Genomic DNA, 23,376 nt, shown 5'->3' with positions numbered 1-23,376 from the left:
TCGTGCATTAGTTATTGATATTTGACATTCAAAACAGCCGTAAACGCAGCAGTACTATGCCTCTCCCTGCTTCATGTCCCCATAGCACCCTTGTGCACTGCTATCACGCAGCACCTAGTGTGTAAGCTCTTCAGGATGAGCACCGCCTCCCCGCTCCATACCTGTTTGTTTTCGTAAAGCAAGCCCGCATTAATCTCTTTTTAGCGTCCTGTACAGGACTATAGGAAACAGTGCCAACAGACACTCCCGAAGAGCGCAGGCAGGGACGACCGAACTTCAACAGCGCAGCTCTCCCCAACCTGCCTTTCCGTGCCTCCGCGCACTAGCGGCTACGAAACGATCACCGAGCACAAAAACTCAGCGCAAGCACAAATTCACTTCTTCCATGCACCGTTAAGATTTAAAATGTGCGTCTTTCCTGACGTCGGAGAGGCGCCCCCAGCGCGTCACAAGGCTGGGAGGAGAGCGCAGCCGGTTCCCGATAGGTTGGGGATTGAGAGGAAGGCGGGGATCGGCTTTTCATTGGCTGTTAATTTGCGTCTCTGACGGCGGGGCAGAGGAACTGGAACTGTCTGGCGATGATAGGATTTAAACACCGGACTCTATGTGATAAACCATACGAAGCTGTCTACAATAAGCAATTTAAGCCAGAGATCCCAGGTCACCGGGATTGCTGGATTGGCACCAAAAGTTATCACATGTTTACATGTTACCCTTAACTGCTTCATTTCTATTCTCGTGCTACAAGGGAACCTCTTTATATATCCCATGCCCTTTTGAAATCCATCACCATTTTTGTCTTCAGCATCTCCTTTGGGAGGGCATTTAAGGCATCCACTGAAAAAATATTTCTTGATCTCCTAAGACTACACCCTCCCCTTAGTTTCATGTCAGAACCCCTAATTGCACAATTTTCCATTGGAAAAGGTTTGTCTCGTGCATTTATAATACCTTTCAGATCTTTTAAAGTTTGTTGTCATAATCCCCACTGTCTCTCCTCTATGGTATACATATTTAGGTCCTCAAGTTTCTCTCATGATTTTTCTGATGTAGACCCTGCTCTGTTTTGGTTGCCACTTTTTGGACCGCTTATGTCTTGTCCCTAGCCTTTTGAAATGTGCAATGTACTGGCCCAAACGGCAGCAGTGGCTAACACCACTTACCCAGATAAGTCAGTACCGCCACTTACTCAGATAAGTCAGTACTTATCCAGGTTAAGGAGCAGCGGCTGCCAGAATTTACCTAGCGTGTTCCCAACTTTTTTTTATCCATTAGCGCTGGAAACTCCATCTGTGACCTAGGAGTTAAGTTTCCAGTGCTAAAAAAGGTGCACTAGCCCAACACAGTCTCTCTGCATTAGGGAGTATTGCTTAATGCCCTAATTTGTATAGGATTTCCATGTGAGGGCATTAAATGTTACGCTCTGCTGGCTGGGAGCGCTAGGGGGTAAGATGTGTGTCCCTTTGCGGTAAGATGGACCTCGTCTAGGGTTGGAGACGACCAGGCCCCTGCCGACCTGCCTGCCTAGTGAGCCAACCAAACATGGTTGGGCTCTGAGTGGTCCTCCGACTATTCCATGCCCTTTCGGCCTTGCCACTGGGTAGCGACAGAGGCAGCAGGCCAGACAGGAGACGAGGACGGACAAGGACTGAAGCTTGAAGGCTGAGACGAAGACTTCAGGACTCAGGAGTAGAACACAAGGCATCGACAACAGGAACGAAAGACGTCAGGACATCCAGAAAGGCGAGTGGATGGAAGCTCACCCATAGAAGGCCTCTGGAATCAGAGTAGATGGAGGCTCAGGGCATCAGAAATGTCAGAGGCAAGGATATCTCTTACGGACCTTGGGAAATCCAGACGAGACAGGAGGAACTGGGATGACTTGGACGAAGACAGATGGGCACTGTTCCTCAGGGCGCCATACACAACCCACCTACACGGGCGGACCCAATGGGCTGGTCACAGACCACCCTGTCCCACTGCGCGCCCTACACAACCTGGAGGCTGGTCACGGACCACACGGGAGCGGGGCAGGCTCAAGAAAGGAATCCAACTGACTGAGGCTCCAATGTCCGAGAACAGGAAATGGATTTACCCTCGGGATGGACATCTGGAGGACTCGAGCTGGAACATCTAAGGAACAGACATCAGGAAGATCAGGAACATAAGGACCTCTAGCCATCGAGGACATCAGGCCTTCCGGAACATCAGGATGGCAGAGATGGAAACATCAGGACATCAGAGACGGAGATCAAGAACAGCAGAGACGAAACAAAGAGGGATCCCTTGAAATACTGGAACACCAAGCAAGAGCAGGAACATGGAGTCCAAGAGGAAGGAGAAGCTCCTCAGAAGACTGGCTCGTTGCGAAGGCAAGGCATGAATGAATCCAAAACCTTTATATAGGCAAAAGAGGGAGTTTCCAGGAAGTGAGGTCATCAGTGTGCCACTCCTATGCTGGCCCTTTGGGAATCACTGCACTAAGAGGAAACTGTAATGTTCTGGCATTAAAACAGCTCGCTCCTTTTCAAAGCCTCCGAGGAACCAGGCTCAGCACAGCTGCATATTTTGAAAAATGATGATTGGCCCGCAGCAGCCAGCGGTAGGTTGGCCAACTTTTCCATGGATCATACCTGGCCACCCCACTAAACATGTTTTGGGAGGGGAGCTAACAGATTACTCTCACTTGAAAAACCCAGAGCCTGTCTTAAAATCAATGGCGGTTATTCAGAGTATTTTTCAGTGGGTAGAGGGACAAGACAGGGCTGCCCCTCTCTCCCATTTTGTTCGCTCTATTTTTAGAACCATTGGCTATTAATATCCGACATAACTCTGGTATATCTGGTTTTACCTTCCACCATAATTCATTTAAACTCTCTCTCTTTGCCGATGACATAATGTTCTCAATTACTAACCCCCATGATTCCTTGCTAGAAATATAGCATTGTTGCAACCGTCCCGTCCCGACAGCTGCACTCTTCCTACCTCTCTTTTTTTGCTCATCCTCTTGCTGTGGATGGACGCCTGGCTGCCGTGGCGTCTGGCTGCTGTCCTCTCCGGCGTCCCCGGACCGGCTTGGGCGCTGCCTCCCGCCGTGCTCCGTCTGTACCTTAGGGCGCGCGCGCCTCGCGCACCTCAGAGCTTTCCCTGGAACCAGGTTCTCGCTCCTCGAGGGCCTGTCTCCATTCCAGCCCTGGCGCCATCTCCTACGTGGAACCGCTGTGTGAGTATGTCTCCTTCAAGCCTCTCATCTCTCAGGGATCAGGTACTCGCTCCTCGAGAGCCTGCTTTTCCTATCCTGGGGTTCTCCATACTGGGGCTTGTGCATATTCCACTGTTCTCATTATTCTCAGTTCTTTCCACTACAGCACTGCTACCAGAGGAGTCGCTGTTCCAGCGCCTGAGGGATACTAGCCCAGCCGGGCTACTTCAACTACTCATCACTGCGACCTCTGGTGGCTACACAACATTGTTTACATAAAGATCAATCTCTATGTTTGTGTGTCCTCAGCTGAGCCTGACCTATGGCCCCTCACGGGACTGCCCCCCATGGTCGTGGTCAGCTGCCACAGTGTCCAAGGGTCCACCCAAACCTCACTAATTATAACAAGCATGATTTATGTACTTTTAGCAAGGTCTCAGGGTTTAAGGTGAATGGGGAGAAATCTGAAATCCTCAACATTACCTGTAAACCTGAATTAGTTCAAATGCTAAGGAAAACACATCCATTTCGCTGGGCTACTCATAAGATTAAGTATTTAGGGATTTACCTATCTGCCCACCCAAAAGACCTGTTTAATCTCAACTATTCACCCTTTTTACACAAAGCATTGCTAGACCTGGACAGATGGTGCAACCTCTCGATCTCTTGGCTAGGCTGCATAGCAACAATAAAAATGAAATTCCTGCCCAGGTTACTCGATTTGGTCCAATCTTTGCCTATCCTCTCTAACACTGTATTGAAGAACTAGCAAAAAAGGGTTTTTAGTTTCATTTGGAAAAGAAAATCCAGGGTTAGGCAGTCCATCCTTTATCAAACTAAGGCCTGGATTTATCAAAATGTGAAAAATATCTCATGCAATAGGAAAGAGAGAGAGAGAGAGATGGGATGTCCACCTAGTAACTTGAGGTGAGGTTTACCGTATTTTTCGCTCCATAAGATGCACCTGACCATAAGACGCACCTAGGATTCAGAGGGGGAAAATAAAAATAAAAATTTTGTGCTAAACCGGCTCTGTCCCCGGGCGTCTGTTCATCTTATGGAGCAAATTAGGGGAGTGCATAACATTTTTTTTTCTCCCCATTTTGTTTTCGGGTCTGGGGAGGACCATTTTGGTCCATTCCCCAGATCAGAAAACTTTTGTCTTTCTATTTCTGTGGGAAACCCCCCACCCTCCTACCCCCCCCCCCCCCCCGAGACCTGCCAAATTAATTAAATACAACCCCCACCCTCCTATCCCCCCGAGACCTGCCAAATTAATTAAATACAACCCCCCACCCTCCGGACCCCCCCAAGACCTGCCAAAAGTCCCTGGTGGTCCAACGGGGATCCAGGAGCGGTCCGGGAGCAATCTCCTGGACTTGGGCAGTCGGCTGCCAGTAATCAAAATGGCGCCGACGGCCCTTTGCCCTTACTATGTCACTGGGGTCAACCAATGGCAGCGGTAGCCCCTGTGACATAGTAAGGGCAAAGGGCCGTTGGCTGCCAGTAATCAAAATGGCGCCGACAGCCCTTTGCCCTTGCTATGTCACTGGGGTCGACCAATGGCCGTCGGCGCCATTTTGACTACTGGCAGCCGATGGCCCAAGTCCAGGAGATTGCTCCCGGACCGCTCCTGGACCCCCGCTGGACCACCAGGGACTTTTGGCAGGTCTTGGGGGGGGGGGGGTCAGGAGGGTGGGGGGTTGTAGTAAATTCATTTGGCAAGTCTGGGGGGGTCAGGAGGGTGGGGGGGGTTGTTATATTTTTGGGGTTTTTTTATATTCGCTCCATAAGACGCACAGACATTTTCCCCCCACTTTTGGGGGGAAAAAAGTGCATCTTATGGAGCGAAAAATACGGTAGGTATTAGTGTAGGGGTTAGGGGCCACTTTGACATTCAAAGTGAGATGTATGAACCGCACAGTGCTCTCTTGTGAAGATTTGATGACCTTCGGAGTGAGGAAACTCAGCCAAAGATGGGATTTGGCTGAGTTTCCTCACTCCGAAGGTCATCAAATCTTCACAAGAGAGCACTGTGCTGTTCATACGTCTCACTTTGAATGTCAAAGTGGCCCCTAACCCCTACACTAATACCTAAACCTCACCTCGAGTTACTAGGTGGACTTCCTATCTCTCTCTCTCTCTCTCTCTTGCGTCTGTCGGTCTCAGACGGCTTCGTCCGACATGCCTCACCTCTATTTCAGTTTTCTCCACCAGCCTCAGGAGAATGGCATCCGTAGCATCTCCTTGCCGCACCCTCCAGTGTCCCCGGAGCGGCTTTGGCACGGCGTCCCGCCATGTTGACCTGAGGCCTCCTAGGGTGCGCGCGCACGCCTCACGTCTTATAGCAGTGTTGGCGCGAACCTCAGGGGCATCCCCCTCGAGTAATGTCACTGCTTCCGACTACAAAAGGTTACCCATTTGCTGACTCTTGCCGAGTTAACAACGGATTGGATTCGTTCCAGTCTGAAGCTGCTCTGCCGCTTCTGCTGCTACTGGAAGCTATCTTCACCCTCCGGGGTTCTACTAACTTGGGTACCCGCTCCTCGGGGGCCCTTTGCTTATTTCTAGGTGCCTATCCTGAATCCAGGTACTCGCTCCTTGAGGGCCTGTGCGTCTATCCTGGTGCCTGCTACCAATTCTTCTACCTGCTGGAACACTACCTATCAGCTACAGAGAGTGAGTACTATTTCTCCCAGTCTGTTCATTTACAGCTCCTCGTTGTCTACCTGCATCAGGCCCTACACCACCATTGTGGAATGGGACTCCTCTGCCGAGGATCACAGATTGTTGCTACCTATCCTCTCTCTACTGCTTATTGGGAACTCTATCTACTCAGCTACAAGGGAGTGTGTAATAACATCTGCCAGTCTGTCTCTCCTACAGCGCCTCACTGTATATCTGCATCGGGGCCTTATACCCCGTAGCTCCCATACTGCCATACTGGCAGTCGATCGCCTTTGCCCTCACTTTGTCACAGGGAGCGACCGTCGCACCCTGTGACATAGTGAGGGCAAAGGCGATCGGCGCCATTTTGAAACCAGTCCAGCAGCAGCACCGGCACCGAGGGTATAATTGAAGGGATGGCTCTCGGACCCCCCGCTAGACCACCAGGTACATGTAAAAGGTTTTTTTGGGGGTCGGGAGGGTGGGAGAAGCAAAGGGGTAATTTGTAAAGGGTCGGAGTGGGTTTTTTTTTATCAGGCCATCGGCGCCATTTTTATCAGTGGTAGCCAAAATGGCGCCGATGGCCGGAGAGCGGGAGATCGCGCCGGGACAAAACCCCCCCCCCCCCCCCACTGGACCACCAGGTAATTTAACATTTTGGGGGGGTTCAGGAGGGTGGGGGAGGGTAAAGGATTGGTTTTAAAGGGTCGGGGTGGGTTTAGGGGTTGTTTTGGTGTGCCGGTTTTCCCGCCCTCCCCCCAAATAATTCCTGTACTCGATTTAATGATTTTTCACGATAAATTGAGGGAATTCCTATTGTATCGAGTCCCTTACCGATTAATGACGATTTTAAAATTATCGGACGATAATTTAAATCGTTAAAAAACGATTCACATCCCTATTAATATTTGATATTCTCAGGTAATGTACAGAGCAGATGATTTTTAGATTGTCCACTTTAGGATAAGGTACATCAGTAGTTTTTATCTGCGGATGTTGCACCATGTACATATGTTCTTTCCCTTTGAAACTTGCTGTGGATACAAAGTATGCAGAGACTTTTGCACCCTACTTTTTTGTGTGGGTAGATTCTCTATGGAAAATAACACGTGGAAACTTGAAACTGCAATCTACGAGCATTATTTTCTGATCCTACTCAAAACGCCCCTGGGCATGCCTCCCTTCTGCCTGAAACTACATGCATTCTGGCACTCTTAGCTGAATTGAGGGAAGGCAGTTTTCAGATAGCTAGCTTATGCATGTAAATCGTTATTTACCCGTGTAGCAACCCACGCTCCCCCGGGGTTGGCACCAGATGTCATTGTCCCAGTATAGAACTTTATTATCTTGAGCCTTCCATCCCCTATCAGTCCTTCCCACCTGGAGGGCTGTGCTTGCTTGCTTCAACACTATTTAGCTCAGCCATTTTGGGACTCTTTGGGATCAGTTTGAGAAAGCCTTGGAAGAGTAAGGATGTCCAAATTTTAAAATCTAGTGAGGCCTCCCAGCTTTACCTAGAAGGAGTTTCAGTTAGAAGTGATACCTATTCACGCAATCCCTGCTAGAGGGTCCTTCTCCTACTAATTTACAGAGAGATAGAGTTTTACACCAGATACCCTCTTGGAGCGAAATGGCTCTCGTCTAGGGCAGTGGTCCCCAGCCCTATTCTGGGGGCCCACCAGCCAGTCGGGTTTTCAGGATATCCACAATGAATATGCATGAGAGAAAATTTGCATGTTGGTATATCTTTAACGATATCTTTACCACTGTACATATGTTCCTTAGTCTGTTCCCTGTTACAGTTTTAGCCTGTTTATGAATGTCTACCAAAAAGTTTTCTTGTTAACCTGTTTTAATGTATTTCACCCCTGAGGTGATGGTTTTTGTTCCATGTAAACCGGTGCAATATGTATTGTATACAGGATCACCGGTATATAAAAATTAAAAATAAATAAATAAATAAATAATACCCTGTTTATCCTGGATTAGTGCTCTAAAAACAAGACAAACTTTAAAACATCATTCTGATTTAAAGCTTATTCTTTGTCATTTTAACTTAAGCTAAATTAAGGGGATTATTTACTAAAGCTTTATCGCGTGCGTTAGGGCCTTATTGTACGTGATATAATGCAAATTAGGGGGAAGGGAGGAGTCGGGGTGGGGAGGGGGAGGAGTCGGCTGCAGCACCACTGCCGGCGATAATGTGAGGAACACCTTTTACAGTGTCGCTGTTCGCTGCGAAAGGCTGCAGCCGGCCCCACTGCGGCAGGCGAAATCGCACCACCGCGGTGTGAACGGCTGCAGCCTTTTGCAGGCCCGCCCCCTTCACCCCGCCCCCTTTTTCACGGGATTCATCATTTTATGAGGAATGATGAATCCTGCCCTAAGTTTGCTATAGTAAGTTAATTATCATAGGAGGTTTTCTATATTCTTACTACTTTATAATTCTGATATAGGCTTCAATTTGGTGAAACCTCCTTTGACATGTATTTTATCCAAGAGTTGTGGGTATTTTTGTGCCAGAGGAAGGCTGTTTGTGTATTTTACAGAGCTTGAATTTGCATGTTTATGTGACTGATAGGCGTTTGCAAGGCAGAGGCAGAAATGCTGTTATCATTTGTATCGCAGAGAGAGAAAGAGGCAGTGTGTGTTTTGAGAAATAGGGAATACGTATACATATACCCAGGCTGATTTTTGTCCATGTGCTTTTTCAGCTTCCGCTTGTAACTTTCTGTTGCTGGCCAGTTTATGCTTGTAAGTGAAAGTTACACACATAAGTTAAAAAAGACATGGATGGAAGTTGGTGTCAACTTATGGAGTTCCACATCATTTACTACAAACAAAGCCTAATAAAAGACAAATACTAATCTTTGTAACCAAACTGAGATGTGCAGTTTTATAGAAATGGGAAAAAAAGCACTTATAATGTCAGAAAGACTTGCTAACATAAAAATCTATGTATGTATGAAAGTGCAGGAGGGAAAAAACTACATTTGCACTGCAGATTCCTAATTATCTTGCTCGTAGCAGAGTGACACTTGCTCCTTCTGAAGTCTCTGCTTTCTCCACACTTGCTGCTTCTCCACTTGTGTTAGTATCTTCAAGAATTTCTTCCAGCTTCTTTCCATCAGTGTCCTATGGGCCACAGAAACACAACAAACTTAAGGGCTAGATTCATTAAAGTTTTTCTCCCAGTTTGGGTCCATGGGAAAAACCCTTAGGGCCAGATTTTCAAAAGGTTACGTGCGCCGGGCCTATTTTCAAAAGGCCCAGCGACGCGCGTAAAGCCCTGGGACACGTGTAAGACCCGGGGCTTGCAAAAAGGGGTGGGTAGGGGGCGGGGTCAGAGGCTCCCGGTGCGCGCATGTTATAAAATTGGGGGTCAGCGCACGCAAGGTTGTACACAATTGTGCACCCTGTGTGTGCCAACGCCCGCGGCCTTCACCAATTCCTTCCCAGGCCGCTTCGAAATCGCAGCGGCCTGGGAGGGAACTTCCTTATGCTCTAACCTAACCTCCCTTCCCCTTCCCCTAACCCTCCTGCCCCCCTAGCCCTATCCTAAAACCCTCCCCGACCTTTATCTTACCTCTTGCGCCTGCCTCCGGCAAATGGCCGCTGTGCCAGAGGCCTCTGGCCCTGCCCCGCCCCCTCGACCGCATCCCGGGGCTTTATGCGCATCGCTGGGCCTTTGTAAAATAGGCCTGGTGCGCGTAACCCAACCTATGTGCGTAAATCTGGATTTACGTGTGTAGGGCTTTAAAATCTGGCCCTTATTGTGTGCTATATGCAATACTTCTCATTGCACAAGACTGTTACCGCAGGTAAGGCTGGGTGAGAGGAATAATTCCATCAGCTCAAACCAGTGCATGATAATATGGAGAAGTACTGGGGTGTTTTCATGGCATTTTAAATGGGTAAATCAATGTTTATTGGGGTAAAAGGGGTTTCAAAGAATTGCCTTGCCTTTGTGCATGTAAAACTGTGTGTACTGCTTCACCCACAGGGAAAGGGGGCATTCCTGGGTGCAGGGGAGGGTCGGAGAGCTAATGTATGCTCAGAGATTTGATTTTAAAATGTCTGTGTATATTTTCTCACTGCGTAGATTCTCTTTGAAAATTAGCTTGCAGGCCAATCAGTTTAAAGTTCAAAGTACTCGTGGGCCTACAAGCTCCACGGGAAACTGAAAATTACCTGGTTGAATGTCAGCCACTAGGTGCAAGGGGAACCAATAGTAAAAGGTGAGCCACTAGAAAACTGCTAATTAATTTAAAGATCAAATACAATGGAACTCTAATTAATTTCCTAATACAGCAGACATTTTCTGAATGCTTGTTGTCTTTGGAGCCAAATGCCTGTTAGGGTGGAAGAGTTTCCAACAAGAAAAACTTCTGACAAGAACAAGCCATTCAAATAGACATGTGCCTTTGGTTGTGGTTCCCCTTCAAGCAGACTGTGATACATTACAGGAGGACCTTGCAAGACTGGAAGATTGGGCATCCAAATGGCAGATGAAATTTAATGTGGACAAGTGCAAGGTGTTGCATATAGGGAAAAATAACCCTTGCTGTAGTTACATGATGTTAGGTTCTATATTAGGAGCTACCACCCAGGAAAAAGATCTAGGCATCATAGTGGATAATACTTTAAAATAGTCGGCTCAGTGTGCTGCAGCAGTCAAAAAAGCAAATAGAATGTTAGGAATTATTAGGAAGGGAATGGTTAACAGAACGGAAAATGTCATAATGCCTCTGTATCGCTCCATGGTGAGACCGCACCTTGAAAACTGTGTACAATTCTGGTCGCTGCATCTCAAAAAAGATATAGTTGCGATGGAGAAGGTACAGAGAAGGGCAACCAAAATGATAAAGGGGATGGAACAGCTCCCCTATGAGGAAAGGCTGAAGAGGTTAGGGCTGTTCAGCTTGGAGAAGAGATGGCTGAGGGGGGATATGATAGAGGTCTTTAAGATCATGAGAGGTCTTGAACGAGTAGCTGTGACTCGGTTATTTACACTTTCGAATAATAGAAGGACTAGGGGGCATTCCATGAAGTTAGCAAGTAGCACATTTAAGACTAATCGGAGAAAATTCTTTTTCACTCAACGCACAATAAAGCTCTGGAATTTGTTGCCAGAGGAGGTGGTTAGTGCAGTTAGTGTAGCTGGGTTCAAAAAAGGTTTGGATAAGTTCTTGGAGGAGAAGTCCATTAACTGCTATTAATCAATTTTACTTAGGGAATAGCCACTGCTATTAATTGCATCGGTAGCATGGGATCTTCTAGGTGTTTGGGTAATTGCCAGGTTCTTGTGGCCTGGTTTTGGCCTCTGTTGGAAACAGGATGCTGGGCTTGATGGACCCTTGGTCTGACCCAGCATGGCAATTTCTTATGTTCTTATGTACAGTGCAATGGTATTAGGCACCAAGGGAGAAACCTTCAGTGTTCTATGCCCCTCCTCCCACACATAATTAACTTCCAAAGCTTGATATTGTGCATTATATGTGCCTCAAACAAGTTTTTTTCCTAGCTGCCATGATGCCAAGTCAACTGAAAAACTAAAATTTTATATTAATGTTTACTTTGCATAATATATTTTTTGCATTTTGGTATTATCCAGGTGCCACGCTGTCTTTCCATGCAGAATATTCAGAATGTTGTGGATTTTATTCTTTTTTTCTCCTCCAGCAGCACCCCAGTACTCTTGCTGGGAAGTAGCATGAGGGGTGGGGGCATCATTGTGAAGAACAGCAAAGGGAGGCAGACAGCAGCAGCTGTGAAACAGAACCCAGGACCTGTAGCACCGCTGAGACCTTGCAAGGGGTGTGGTAGCAGAAAGTAGAAGTGCAAAAGGGCTACCTCAGAAATAGAAATGCACAGACAAAACTAAAATGGAAACCCACCAGAAACCAGACTTGGCATGCAATGCAGAGAATAGAAATATCGCCATTCTGTAACCATGCTATCCCCTCAGCTACCCCCAGATGCGGCTGAATCTAGACAGATGCTGTCTTCTCCCACCCCTGAAAATTCCCCACTCATCTCTGCCTCCTGCCTCCAATTGGGGGCAAAGAAATATTACAGACATCTCCCTTTCTTCTCAGATCCTGCCCCGATTTTCATGCCATAGTTAAAGAAGCAGGTAGGTGGTAGTAATGTTGTAGATGCACCTCACCCCTATTGAGTCCCTGACTGGGACCAAGGACAACCAGCCATTTCCTTTTCCGCCTGGTCCCCAGACAGGACAAAGATACTGTGGATGACCGAGGAGAGATGTGTAGAAGGCATAAAACACATATTACTCCTTCAGTAGTGGTGGCAGCTCAGACACAGCATCCTCTTCTCTGCATCACCTACACAGAATCCCCTTCTCTGTTGCGGTCTCTACCGCTTCCCCCCGCTTAGGGCTCAATACCTCCGCTTCAGGAATCACCGCATTCCACCCGCTCTGGACCCCAGGGGCTTCTCTCACTCCACGTGGCGGCCGCCATTACGTGCCTGCTTCTCGTCAGTCTCGCGCGCGCGCGAGGACGCCCGTCTTGAGCGCTCAACTCCCGGAAGCCTGGTCCCGCCCTTGCTGCTGACGTCACGCCCAAGCCCCGATATAACCGGCGCTCAAACTCTCTCTCATTGCCTTGCAACGAGGTTCACAACTCCATAGTTGTTCTTAGTTGCGTTCCTGGCGATCTCCACGTTTCCTGCTTCTGACTCCGGTTTGCTTCCGACTCCGCTTCAGCCTGCTGCCTGCCTCTGACTCCGGTTTGCTTCCGACTCCGCTTCAGCCTGCTGCCTGCCTCTGACTCCGGTTTGCCTCTGACTCCGCTTCAGTCTGCAGCCAGCCTCCGACCCCGGCCTGCTTCTGCTTCAGCCTACAGCCTGCTTCAGCCTCCGGTTTGCTACAGACTCCGCTTCAGCCTACAGCCTGCTTCAGCCTCCGGTTTGCTACAGACTCCGCTGCCGCCCGCTGCCCTGTCTTCAGCCGGCCCGCGGCCCTGTACAGCCGGTCCCTTGCTTCCCGGGTACCTTGGACTTCCTATCCTTCCTGTTTGCTCTGGTCCCGGCCTAAGCCTATCTCAGCCTCTGGACTCTCTGCCTTTACTCCAAGTCCCGAGGTCCCAGTGCCCCACGGGCTCCTCCCGGGGGGTTCCTGGTTCCCGGATGAACACCTCCTACCTGTGGCTCCGCCTCCCGGCTTACCCTGTCACCCTAGGTAGGCCGGCCCAAGGGTCCACCACCTCGCCAGCAGTGTCCGACTGCAACATTCTCTCTCCTTCAGCAGTGGCTCTGGAACAGCACTTCTCCAAGGACAAGCTGGATAGTAGTCCTCGCATATGGGTGACATCAGCTGATGGAGCCCAGCATGGAAACCTTATGTTAAAGTTTTAGAACTTTGTGCCTCATTGAGTATGCCCTCACATGCTATTATGCTACGCATTCATGCGGGATCCCTTCAGTCTTTCTTTATCTACGGAGCCCTTGATTTGCAGTTATGTGCCTCACATTCCTATGTTTGGGGCTTCAGACTTTTTTGCCATATTAGCAGAATCGTTTGATGTGGGATCCCATAGTTTAGTTCCTATACTTGATTCTGCCGCAGTGCTCCACCAATGCCTGCTAGTCATCAAGCCACTGCTGCCATCAAGTTCAATTTTGTTTCCCTTTTGTTTCATCCAATCATATCTAGTGAATTTCAGCGATGTACCCAGTGCACAAGTACTATGTCTATCACGGACCCCATGATGTATTCTGTGTCTGGGGGAATCACATAATGTCCTGAGGTGTCGAAAATGTGCAACATGACTCCAAAAGGACACCAGTCCCAACTGGAAAGTATTGTGGGCACTGGAAGACTGATCCATCGATATCGAAGGACCTCGGTGCTGTGTTGGTGGAGGAAGCATGATCAGCATCACAGGGACCATCTGTTCCCTCAATGCTGCCAGGCACTAAGAAATCTGAAGAAAGGCTTTCTCTGACTTTTCCCAATCAAAGAAGGCATTGAGTTCTACTTCTTTGACACTGGCATTGAGGAGATCTGATGCCAAACATTGAGGGAAGCTGAAGAAGCATATGTTTCCATCAGTGCCCATTGCTGGGAGCAGGGATAGTCTGGCACATGCCGAGAACTCCCCAAGAGGTCCCGTGATGAGGAAAGCTCATCCTTTAAGAAGGCCAGGGACTTGCATCAGCCTTCACCAGTCCAGGTGTCCCCACCAAGCCACTTTAGTTCCAGAGAGGATGTTGCTCATAGCCCTGGTTGACTGGGCAAGTTGCTTAATTTACTAGACAAGTATTTGGCCAATTTGTGATTTCTATGCTTTGGATGCATGCTATTAATAACTATTTTCCCTCCGTTTGCTTTATCCTTTCTGTTGTGTTTTACGTACCTGTTAATAGTAAAAGAACTGAATGTTTACAGTGGAGTGGTGATTTCTGTCTTGTACACTGTTCCCAGGGGTGGGGTGGGAACCACAGAAACCCATAGAAAAGAGGATTGGGGCATTTGGATCAATTATCCCAGAGGTGCTAATGTAACCGCAAACCCCTCACTCTGACCCTCTTACGTACTGGTGCAGTTGGGGGGATTCTTCTTGTGCAGCCCCTCTCCCTTGGCAGCAGAAAGAAACCTGAGGGGGCGCTACAATCAACAGTGAACTGTCATTCAAGAACCACATCACTACTAAAATTAAGGAGTGATACCACAAACTACTAACACTAAGACGACTAAAACCTTTCCTAACCCCAGATGACTTCAGAACAGTCCTACAACTACTCATTTTCTCCAACCTGGACTACTGCAATTCATTACTATTCGGTCTACCACTCTCCACTATCCGCCCACTACAAATCTTACAAAATGCAGCCGCCAGAATCCTCACTGGAACAAAAAAACATGAACATATCACCCCAATTCTGATATGACTACATTGGCTCCCAATAAAATTCCGGATAGAGTATAAAATACTGACCCTAATATACAAACTAATACATGAAGGGCAAACTGACTGGTTAAACACAAAGATAAGACTCCACGCACCGCAACGAAACCTCCGCTCAACCAACAAAGGCCTCTTGGAAATTCCACCTGTACAACCTAAACAACTAACCTCAACCCACAATAGAGCCATAACTCTCAGGTTTCTTTATTTCTTCACAGAGAGGGTGGTGGATGCCTGGAACGCCCTTCCGGAGGAAGTGGTGAAGACAAAAACTGTGAAGGACTTCAAAGGGGCATGGGATAAACACTGCGGATTCATCAAGTCTAGAGGATGTGAATAAAGAGGGGGTGGCTCGCATACAGAATGCTGAACAATCAGCAGCCCTCAAGATAGAAGGGCAAATTAGAAGAACAACAGGAAGCCGCTGCTGCCACAGCTGCCACCGAAGTGCGCAGAAAGGCTGAGCTAGAGATCGCCTCAGACCTGTTGCAGTAAAAGGAAGAAGCAGCAGCCCTTGAAGCCCTAATTAAAGGTCTTGTTGTGGGGGGGGGGGGGCAGTTGTCACAGCCACGAAAAGCAGCAGACGCAGGGATCAATAACCGGGGCCCGCAAGCCCAAAGGTGGAAGGAGGCAGCAGAACACTGCACGGAGCGGCAGTAGCCACAGAGGCATTCATGGAGCGGGATGCCAGTGGTCGGTGTTCCACCTTCATGGAGCGGAAGGATGGAGGGCTGCCATCTCCAAAAAAAAACAAAACAGGGGTGGGTAAGAGTATGTAAAATTACCGGTGAGGTCATAGGCTATAGGTATTGCCAATTATTAGGCTTGTTCAATATTTGTTGTTTGTTAATGTGGCTCGCGGAAATGGGGGCTACCACCTGGAGATAATACCCATGTTCAGTGTACATACACACAGTTGATGAGACTCCATCATTGCTCTGGGCTTCAATGGCAAGAGGTAATGTGGAAGAAAAAAAAAATTTGTATTCACAGGGAAGCGAGGTGTAGCTGGGCAGATACTTTACTTTCAATGCATGTCCAGCGTAGCTCTTTGCTTCAACGGCAGGGGGAATGAGGAAGGGAGGATCTGTATGTGGATTGCATAGTCTGGGTGGACAGGGGCAGGGGTGTGACCTGCTTATTGTGGCGGTTACTACCCCTAATTGAGCTGGATATTCACTTGGATGCAGTTCCAGTGCTGCTCTCTACATTGATAGTGGGGGGAGGGGAAATAGAACCAGAGAGTACTAGATGCCAAGCGTAACAAGTATGAGAGGGATAAAAAAAAAGTACATAGCTCGCTGGGCAGACTGGATGGGCTGTTTGGTCTTCTTCTGCCATCATTTCTATGTTTCTTTGTAAGTCCCAAACTCTGGAACACACTCCCAACAGAATTAAGAACACAACCGAACTTAAAAATATTCAAGAAAGAACTAAAAACCTAGTTATTCACCAAAGCCTACCAAACCAACAAATGAAATCCCCCCTAACCTTATTTGGTAACCCAAACCTTTTTGATAAAAACACTTGCAACCCCGTGAAAATATATAACAAACATTGTTTACGCATACCCGGAATATGTACTATAATGCCTTTACATGCGCACTAACTTATTATACTATCGCACTTATGGACAATAATACATGCAAGCAGTTTTGAAAAGTTTTCCTCTCAAAAACTTTGCGATCTGAGCATATTACACTATGTTTTTGAGCCTCACCTTGATTCACAGTTTTTCAGGCTTTAGCAGGTACAGCTCCAGAATATTTTAAATCTGTGATGATATATTGTACTCCCGTGTGTACACTTTGATCTGGGACTGCAGGGTTGTAACAATTCCATCTTTTAAAAGGTTTCACTTAACAGAAACTAGATTAAGGGCATTTTCTGTAGCTGCACCATCTATTTGGAGCATTCTGCTACAGGAACTGGAGAGGAAAGTAATTCTCATTTTTTGGAAAAAAACTAAAAGCTGCGTTATTTACCTCCACTTACTCCTGTTAATGATGGATTATGACTGTTTGAAAATGTTACTGTTTTATTATTATTATTATTGATGTATTGTTTTATTATGTTGTACTCTGCTAAGATCTTATTTGGATCAGTGAAAAATAAATGATGACAAAATACAATAAATGTGTTGCGGAGCGCTCGGAGAGCGATCCCTCTCCTGGGAGAGGTGTGTGCCCTTAGGCCGCGGCTCGACGCCAAAGAGTCTGAAGAGGTGCCGCGGGAGGCGTGGCATGCCCGAGCATGGGCTAGACGGAAGCAAGCTGGATAGAAGACTGGAAGACAGGCCCTCCTCCGAACCTGCATGCTTCGGAAGACCCAACAACGCTATGTTGGTCTTGTGAACAGTCCTCAGACCGTTCCCAGCCCTTTCGGACCTGCCGCAGGGTACGGCATGAAACAGCAGGCCGGATGGAGGCCAGGGCAGCAAGGACTGGAACATGGATGCAGACGAGACTCAGAAACGAGATACTGGAAGTGCAGACGTAGACTCAGGCACAGGTACTGGACGTGCTGACGTAGACTCAGGAGCAAGGTACTGGAAGTGTAGACGTGGACTCAGAGACAAGGTATTGGACGTGCTGACGTAGACTCAGAAGCAAGGTACTGGAAGTGTAGACGAGGACTCAGAGACAAGGTATTGGACGTGCTGACGTAGACTCAGAAGCAAGGTACTGAAGGTGAAGACGTGGAATCAGGGACGAGGTATGATGCATACAGGAGACTCTCGGGCGAAGTACGAGACTGGCAACGTGGAGCGCCCTACACAGCCCGCCCGAGGGGCTGGTCACGGACCATGACAGAGGTTGCCGCAGGATACCAGGCTTTCAGAGAGTTCAGGTATAGGGTAAGGCTTTCTCACAGATTCAGGAACGAGGTGCAAGGCTTGCATCACGAAGCGCCCTACTCAGCCCACCCATGGGGCTGTCACGGACCACGACATGGCTTGCCGCGAGGCACCAGGACATCTTGAGGAACAGGAACGAGGTGCTAGCTTTCAAGAGACTCAGGAACAGGGTAAGGCTTTCTCACAGATTCAGGAACGAGGTGCAAGGCTTGCATCACGAAGCGCCCTACTCAGCCCACCCATGGGGCTGGTCACGGACCATGACATGGCTTGCCGCGAGGCACCAGGACATCTTGAGGAACAGGAACGAGGTGCTAGCTTTCAGGAGACTCAGGAACAGGGTAAGGCAGGTAGCTGCACACCAGGCAGTCTATAGCAGGGTTTGCTGCACACCGGCAGCCTGAAGCAGGGATCGCTGCACACCCGCAGCCTGAAGCAAAGTATGCTGCACACCGGCAGCCTGAAGCAGGGATTGCTGCACACCGGCAGCCGAAGGCAAGGCAAGGCATCAACTGGACTGGAACACGGAATCAGAAGACAGGCCAAGGGCAGGAACAGAAACAGGCAAACATCAGGGCTGGTACATCAAGCAGACATCAGGACTGGAACAGCAGGTAAACATCAGACGAGACGAGGAGCTCCAACAGAGAACGAGTAACACTGGACCTTGCAGAAGGCTGGAACTCAAGGCAGCTCCTGGAACGAGGATCTCAGGAGTGACCAACTCCATGCGAAGGCAACGTTAGACTGGAAGCTGGGCCCTTTAGTAGGGCTGACGATAACAACGCCCTGGGAGGAGCCAGCAGGGGGCCACACCTAGCTGGCCCTTGAAGAGGAGTAGAGGAGCGCGCGCCCGCACCCTAAGAAGCTGAAGAGACAGGCTGGAAGCTGACGGCGTCCTCCCGACCACGTGGACAATCCAAGGGAGTCAGGCAGGCCGCGGAGCAGGGCTGCTCTGAAGATGGTAAGGTGGCAGGCTGCTAGCGGCTCCCAGCCACGAAGACTGAAGCAGGAAGGCAGGGAACCGGCTGAAGGCAGGGCAGCGGGCGGCTGCGGAGTCTGTAGCAACCGGAGACAGAGGCAGGCAGTGGGTGAAGCGGGGTCAGAAGCAAACCGGAGTCTGAAGCAGGCTGTAGGCTGAAGCGGAGTCGGAAGCAGGCCGGAGTCAGAGGCTGGCTGTAGGCTGAAGCGGAGAGACTGCAGGCACCGGCAGGGACGCCCTCCCTGCCGGCTGAAGACCCCGGGAAGCCTGCAGCGCGTCGGGGAACACCGGAGCAGTGGCAGCTGGCCCAGCCGCCCGAAGGAGCTCCCGGTGGCCCGACCCTGCCGCGCAGGGCTGGAGGCAGCTGGGAAGGGACCTGGCGGCAGGCCTGCAGGTAAGAGCCTGCCCGTGCTCCTCGCGGGTAGGATCGCAACAAAATGTTAGTTTAATTTCAATTTCTTTTTTTTTTTTTTTTTTTTTTTTTAAGAATTACAGAGACTATCATAATGCCTCTGTATGGATCCATGCTGTGACCACATCTAGAGTACTGTGTGCAGTTTTGGTTGCCCCCATCTCCAGAAAGCTTTATCAGAATTAGAAAAGGTATAGAGAAGGGCAACAAATATTGTATGGTATGGTATGGTATGGTATGGCTCCCTTATGAAGAAAGGTTAAACAGTTTAGGGCTCTTTAGCTTGGAGATAACTGAGTAGAGATATTTTGGAAGTTATAAAATCAGGAATAGTGTGAAACAAGAAAACTAAACAGGAAACAATTATTTACCCTTCCATACTAGAATTAGGGGACATTCGATGAAACAAATCTAAAACAAATTTTAAGAAAAAATATTTTTTTCAGTCAGTACACAAAGTTGTGGAATTTGTTGTCAGAGGATGAGGTCAAGATCAGTACTTACAGTACCTGCATATAATCTGATTTGGAGTGCATGACAAGCAGAATATAAATCAAGGAAAGAAATAGTATATCTAAGTTTAATAAACATTTGGACAAGTTTTTGAAGAACAGGTCTGTTAACTATTAGCCTTGAGGATTGCAGCCTCTTACTACCAGGAGGTGGAAGTGAACCACAGGGAATGAATCTATCCATTAGGATCTGTTGGGTACTTCTTCCAGTTGACCCAGATTGGCTACTGTCAGAGACAGAATGCTGGACTCGATGGAACATTGGTCTGACCCAGCTTGGCAATTCTTATGTTCTTACTACAATTAGAGCTGTCAAAAATATGGTACCAATCCATCCACTCCCAGAATTAAACTGCCTTGCACACTGGGATTTTTTTTCGATGAACAGTGCCATATAAATTCGAGTCATTATTAAATTGTATGCATGTAAACCACCACGTCTACCCAAACATTTCTGTCTGAATTATGCCTACCTCGGTGTTAATTGTATCACCCCAGTGTGTATTTAAAGACTCACCTTATTTGCTTTCTGAATTTCAGACACCAGCATTGCAGCTCGCTCCTGATTCCTATTACTCATTCTCCTCGCTGAACTGCTGCTGGCAGCATTTCTGTTCTTACCCTCCCTGTGCAGCTTGACACCTTGGGAAAAAAATAAAGGTCAATTATAATACGCTCCTGTCCTTTATCTTTCAATTTTTCATATTTCTGAGTACTATCAAGATTTGAACTCTTAGGGGAGGGGGCAAAAGAAGGATTTGCATTCTTTGCTTCCGTGTTTACTAATGAGGATGTTCGGGAGATACCAGTTCCGGAGATGGTTTTCAGGGGTGATGAGTCAGACGAACTGAACGAAATCACTGTGACCCTAGAAGATGTAGTAGGCCAGATTGACAAACTAAAGAATAGCAAATCACCTGGACTGGATGGTATGGATCCTAGGGTACTGAAGGAACTAAAAAATGAAATTTCTGATCTATTAGTTAAAATTTGTAACTTATCATTAAAATCATCCATTCTACCTGAAGACTGGAGGGTGGCCAATGTAACCTCAATATTTAAAAAAGGCTCCAGGGGCGATCCGGGTAACTATAGACCAGTGAGCCTGACTTCAGTGCCGGGAAAATTAGTGGAAACTATTCTCAAGATCAAAATCGTAGAGCATATAGAAAGACATGGTTTAATGGAACACAGTCAACTTGGATTTACCCAAGGGAAGTCTTGCCTAACAAATCTGCTTCATTTTTTGAAGAGGTTAATAAACATGTGGATACAGGTGAACCAGTAGATGTAGTGTATTTGGATTTTCAGAAGGTGTTTGACAAAGTCCCTCATGAGAGACTTCTAAGAAAACTAAAAACATTACATACTCCACAAGGAGAATGTTGCCTACCTCCGAGAGATACATCTTCTGTAGGGAGTACAGCAGAAACTAATTGGTCACGAAGATTCCTGTTCTGTTTTAGTGGAAAAACCAGAGGTTCATTGCTGTACTGGCCAAAATGTGTCAGTGCTTATGTATGATTGACTTGATTGCAAATGCTCATTTAGAATACGGAATGGTGCATACCAAATGACCTAATGTGCCTGAACTGTGCCTCTTAATTAATTATTCCGATCTATATAAAGTGCACATTTGTACTCCCGCCAGATACATTTAGTTGTATAATCCCAATCCAAAAAATGAACAGACAGTATCTTAGCCTGAATTTTGTATTCCTGAATGGAGAGACACAAATGCAAAAATTGGCCTACAGGGATATTCTGCTTTAAACGTTTGGGATGAAAGCTAGAGTTATGAAGATCAGTATTTTTATCAGTGGGCTTTTTTAATAGATGGTAGTAACTAATCTACCTTGTTCTTTTTTAACTAAGAGATCCAAGAAAGGTATCTGGACAATATCAAACTGCACTGTGAACTTCTAATTAGAATCCTGTTCATTAATCCACTGAATGAACAGTTGTAACTTATCCACTGTATTTAACCAAATCCAAAAAAGATCGTCAACATAGAGTTTCCATATTTAAAAAAATCCCTCCAAAACAGAGATATATAAACAAATTGCTTTTCAAACTCAAGAATATATAAGGTAGGCAATGGGCAGGGCCATTGCAGACCCCATGGCCATACCTTTGACTTGATGAAATATTTGTCTTTCAAACATAAAATAATTAAATGTAAGAGCAACTACATCCAACTCCTTTAAAAATTGCATATGTATCCCAGCGATATCTGGCTGGGCAAGGGATGACTTAATAATTCCTAATGCTGCCTGCTGCAGGATATTGGTATAAAGTGCACAGATATCAGCAGTTATCAGTAGACTGCCGCCTGGAATGAAAGAAACCCTTTGTAATGCTTGAATAACATGTGATGAGTCCTTAATAGACGATACAATTTGTACAACAGCTGGTTATAAAAAGGTGTCAATATATTTTGACACCGGTTCAAAGCAGGAACCAATACTAGAGATTATAGGCCAACCCGAGGAAATATAAGTGACTTGTGAATTTTAGGGATGAGATACAGTGCTGGGATTTGAATGTGGTCCTGGCACAACTGATGAAGCTGACCTTTAAACCATTGGAGATGGCTTCTCTCAAGTTTCTAATATGGAAATTAATATTCCTTGTAGCAGTAAATTCAGCCATATGAGTCAGCAAAACGTAAGCTTTAGTTCATTATCCTCCTTATATAAAAATTATTCCACAATAAAACGGTGCTCTGCACCCATCCAAAGTTCCATATTAATTGATCCATCGTGTTGTCCATATGCTTCCCATGGCCACATGCACTTGAAGGTGAGAAAGTCCTTTGGTTTACTACAAAAGAAGAACACATAGAAACATAGAAACATAGAAATGACGGCAGAAGAAGACCAAATGGCCCATCCAGTCTGCCCAGCAAGCTTCACACATTTTCTCTCTCATACTTATCTGTTTCTCTTAGCTCTTGGTTCTATTTCCCTTCCACCCCCACCTTTAATGTAGAGAGCAGTGATGGAGCTGCATCCAAGTGAAATATCTAGCTTGATTAGTTAGGGGTAGTAGCCGCCGCAATAAGCAAGCTACACCCATGCTTATTTGTTTTACCCAGACTATGTTGTACAGCCCTTATCGGTTGTTTTTCTTCTCCCCTGCCAATAAGCAAGCTTCTCCCCTGCCAATAAGCAAGCTACACCCATGCTTATTTGTTTTACCCAGACTATGTTATACAGCCCTTATTGGTTGTTTTTCTTCTCCCCTGCCGTTGAAGCAGGGAGCTATGCTGGATATGCGTGAAGTATCAGTTTTCTTTTTTTCTCCCCTGCCGTTGAAGCAGAGAGCTATGCTGGATATGCGTGAAGTATCAGTCTTCTCCCATGCTGTTGAAGCAGAGAGCCATGCTGGATATGCATCGAAAGTGAAGTATCAGGCACATTTGGCTTGGGGTAGTAACCGCCGTAACAAGCCAGCTACTCCCCGCTTTGTGAGTGCGAACCCTCTTTTCTTCTCCCCTGCCGTTGAAGCAGAGAACTATGCTGTATATGCATTGAAAGTGAAGTATCAGGCTTATTTGATTTGGGGTAGTAACCGCCGAACAAGCCAGCTACTCCCCTCTTTGTGAGTGTGAATCCTTTTTTCCACATTTCCTCTTCCTGCTGAAGCTTAGAGCGATGTTGGAGTCACAGTAAGCATGTGTATGTTTATTTAATAAGGGTATTGTCTCCAGGCAGTAGCCATCATTCTGGCGAGTCACCCACTCTTCATTGGCGGCCTCTTGACTTTATGGATCCACAGTGTTTATCCCACGCCCCTTGAAGTCCTTCAC

At 47.2% G+C, this 23,376-nt stretch overlaps 2 protein-coding genes across 8 annotated transcripts in view; both read right to left on the bottom strand.

Moving 5' to 3' along the window:
- Positions 1 to 461, bottom strand: part of SGO2 (shugoshin 2) — a 181,829-nt gene extending 181,368 nt beyond the window's left edge. For both annotated transcript variants that reach the window (XM_029606378.1, XM_029606379.1), the window contains exon 1: positions 162 to 461. The gene's annotated coding sequence lies outside the window, so the exon portion shown is untranslated. The remainder of the gene's footprint in view (positions 1 to 161) is intronic.
- A 7,976-nt stretch (positions 462 to 8,437) lies between these two features.
- Positions 8,438 to 23,376, bottom strand: part of C6H2orf80 (chromosome 6 C2orf80 homolog) — a 78,046-nt gene continuing 63,107 nt past the window's right edge. For 5 of the 6 annotated variants that reach the window (XM_029606375.1, XM_029606372.1, XM_029606373.1 and 2 more), the window contains 2 exons: positions 20,083 to 20,207; positions 8,442 to 9,004 (listed from right to left, as the gene is read on the bottom strand). In XM_029606375.1, the coding sequence (XP_029462235.1) occupies positions 8,882 to 9,004; positions 20,083 to 20,207 (248 nt within the window). In that variant the 3' untranslated portion in view covers positions 8,442 to 8,881. Of the gene's footprint in view, positions 9,005 to 20,082; positions 20,208 to 23,376 lie in introns of all 6 variants that reach the window. The other variant, XM_029606377.1, reaches the window with a different exon arrangement.

Source organism: Rhinatrema bivittatum, chromosome 6 (genome assembly GCF_901001135.1).
Source record: "Rhinatrema bivittatum chromosome 6, aRhiBiv1.1, whole genome shotgun sequence".
Classification (NCBI taxonomy): Eukaryota; Metazoa; Chordata; class Amphibia; order Gymnophiona; family Rhinatrematidae; genus Rhinatrema; species Rhinatrema bivittatum.
This window is presented reverse-complemented; position numbering and strand designations above follow the sequence as displayed.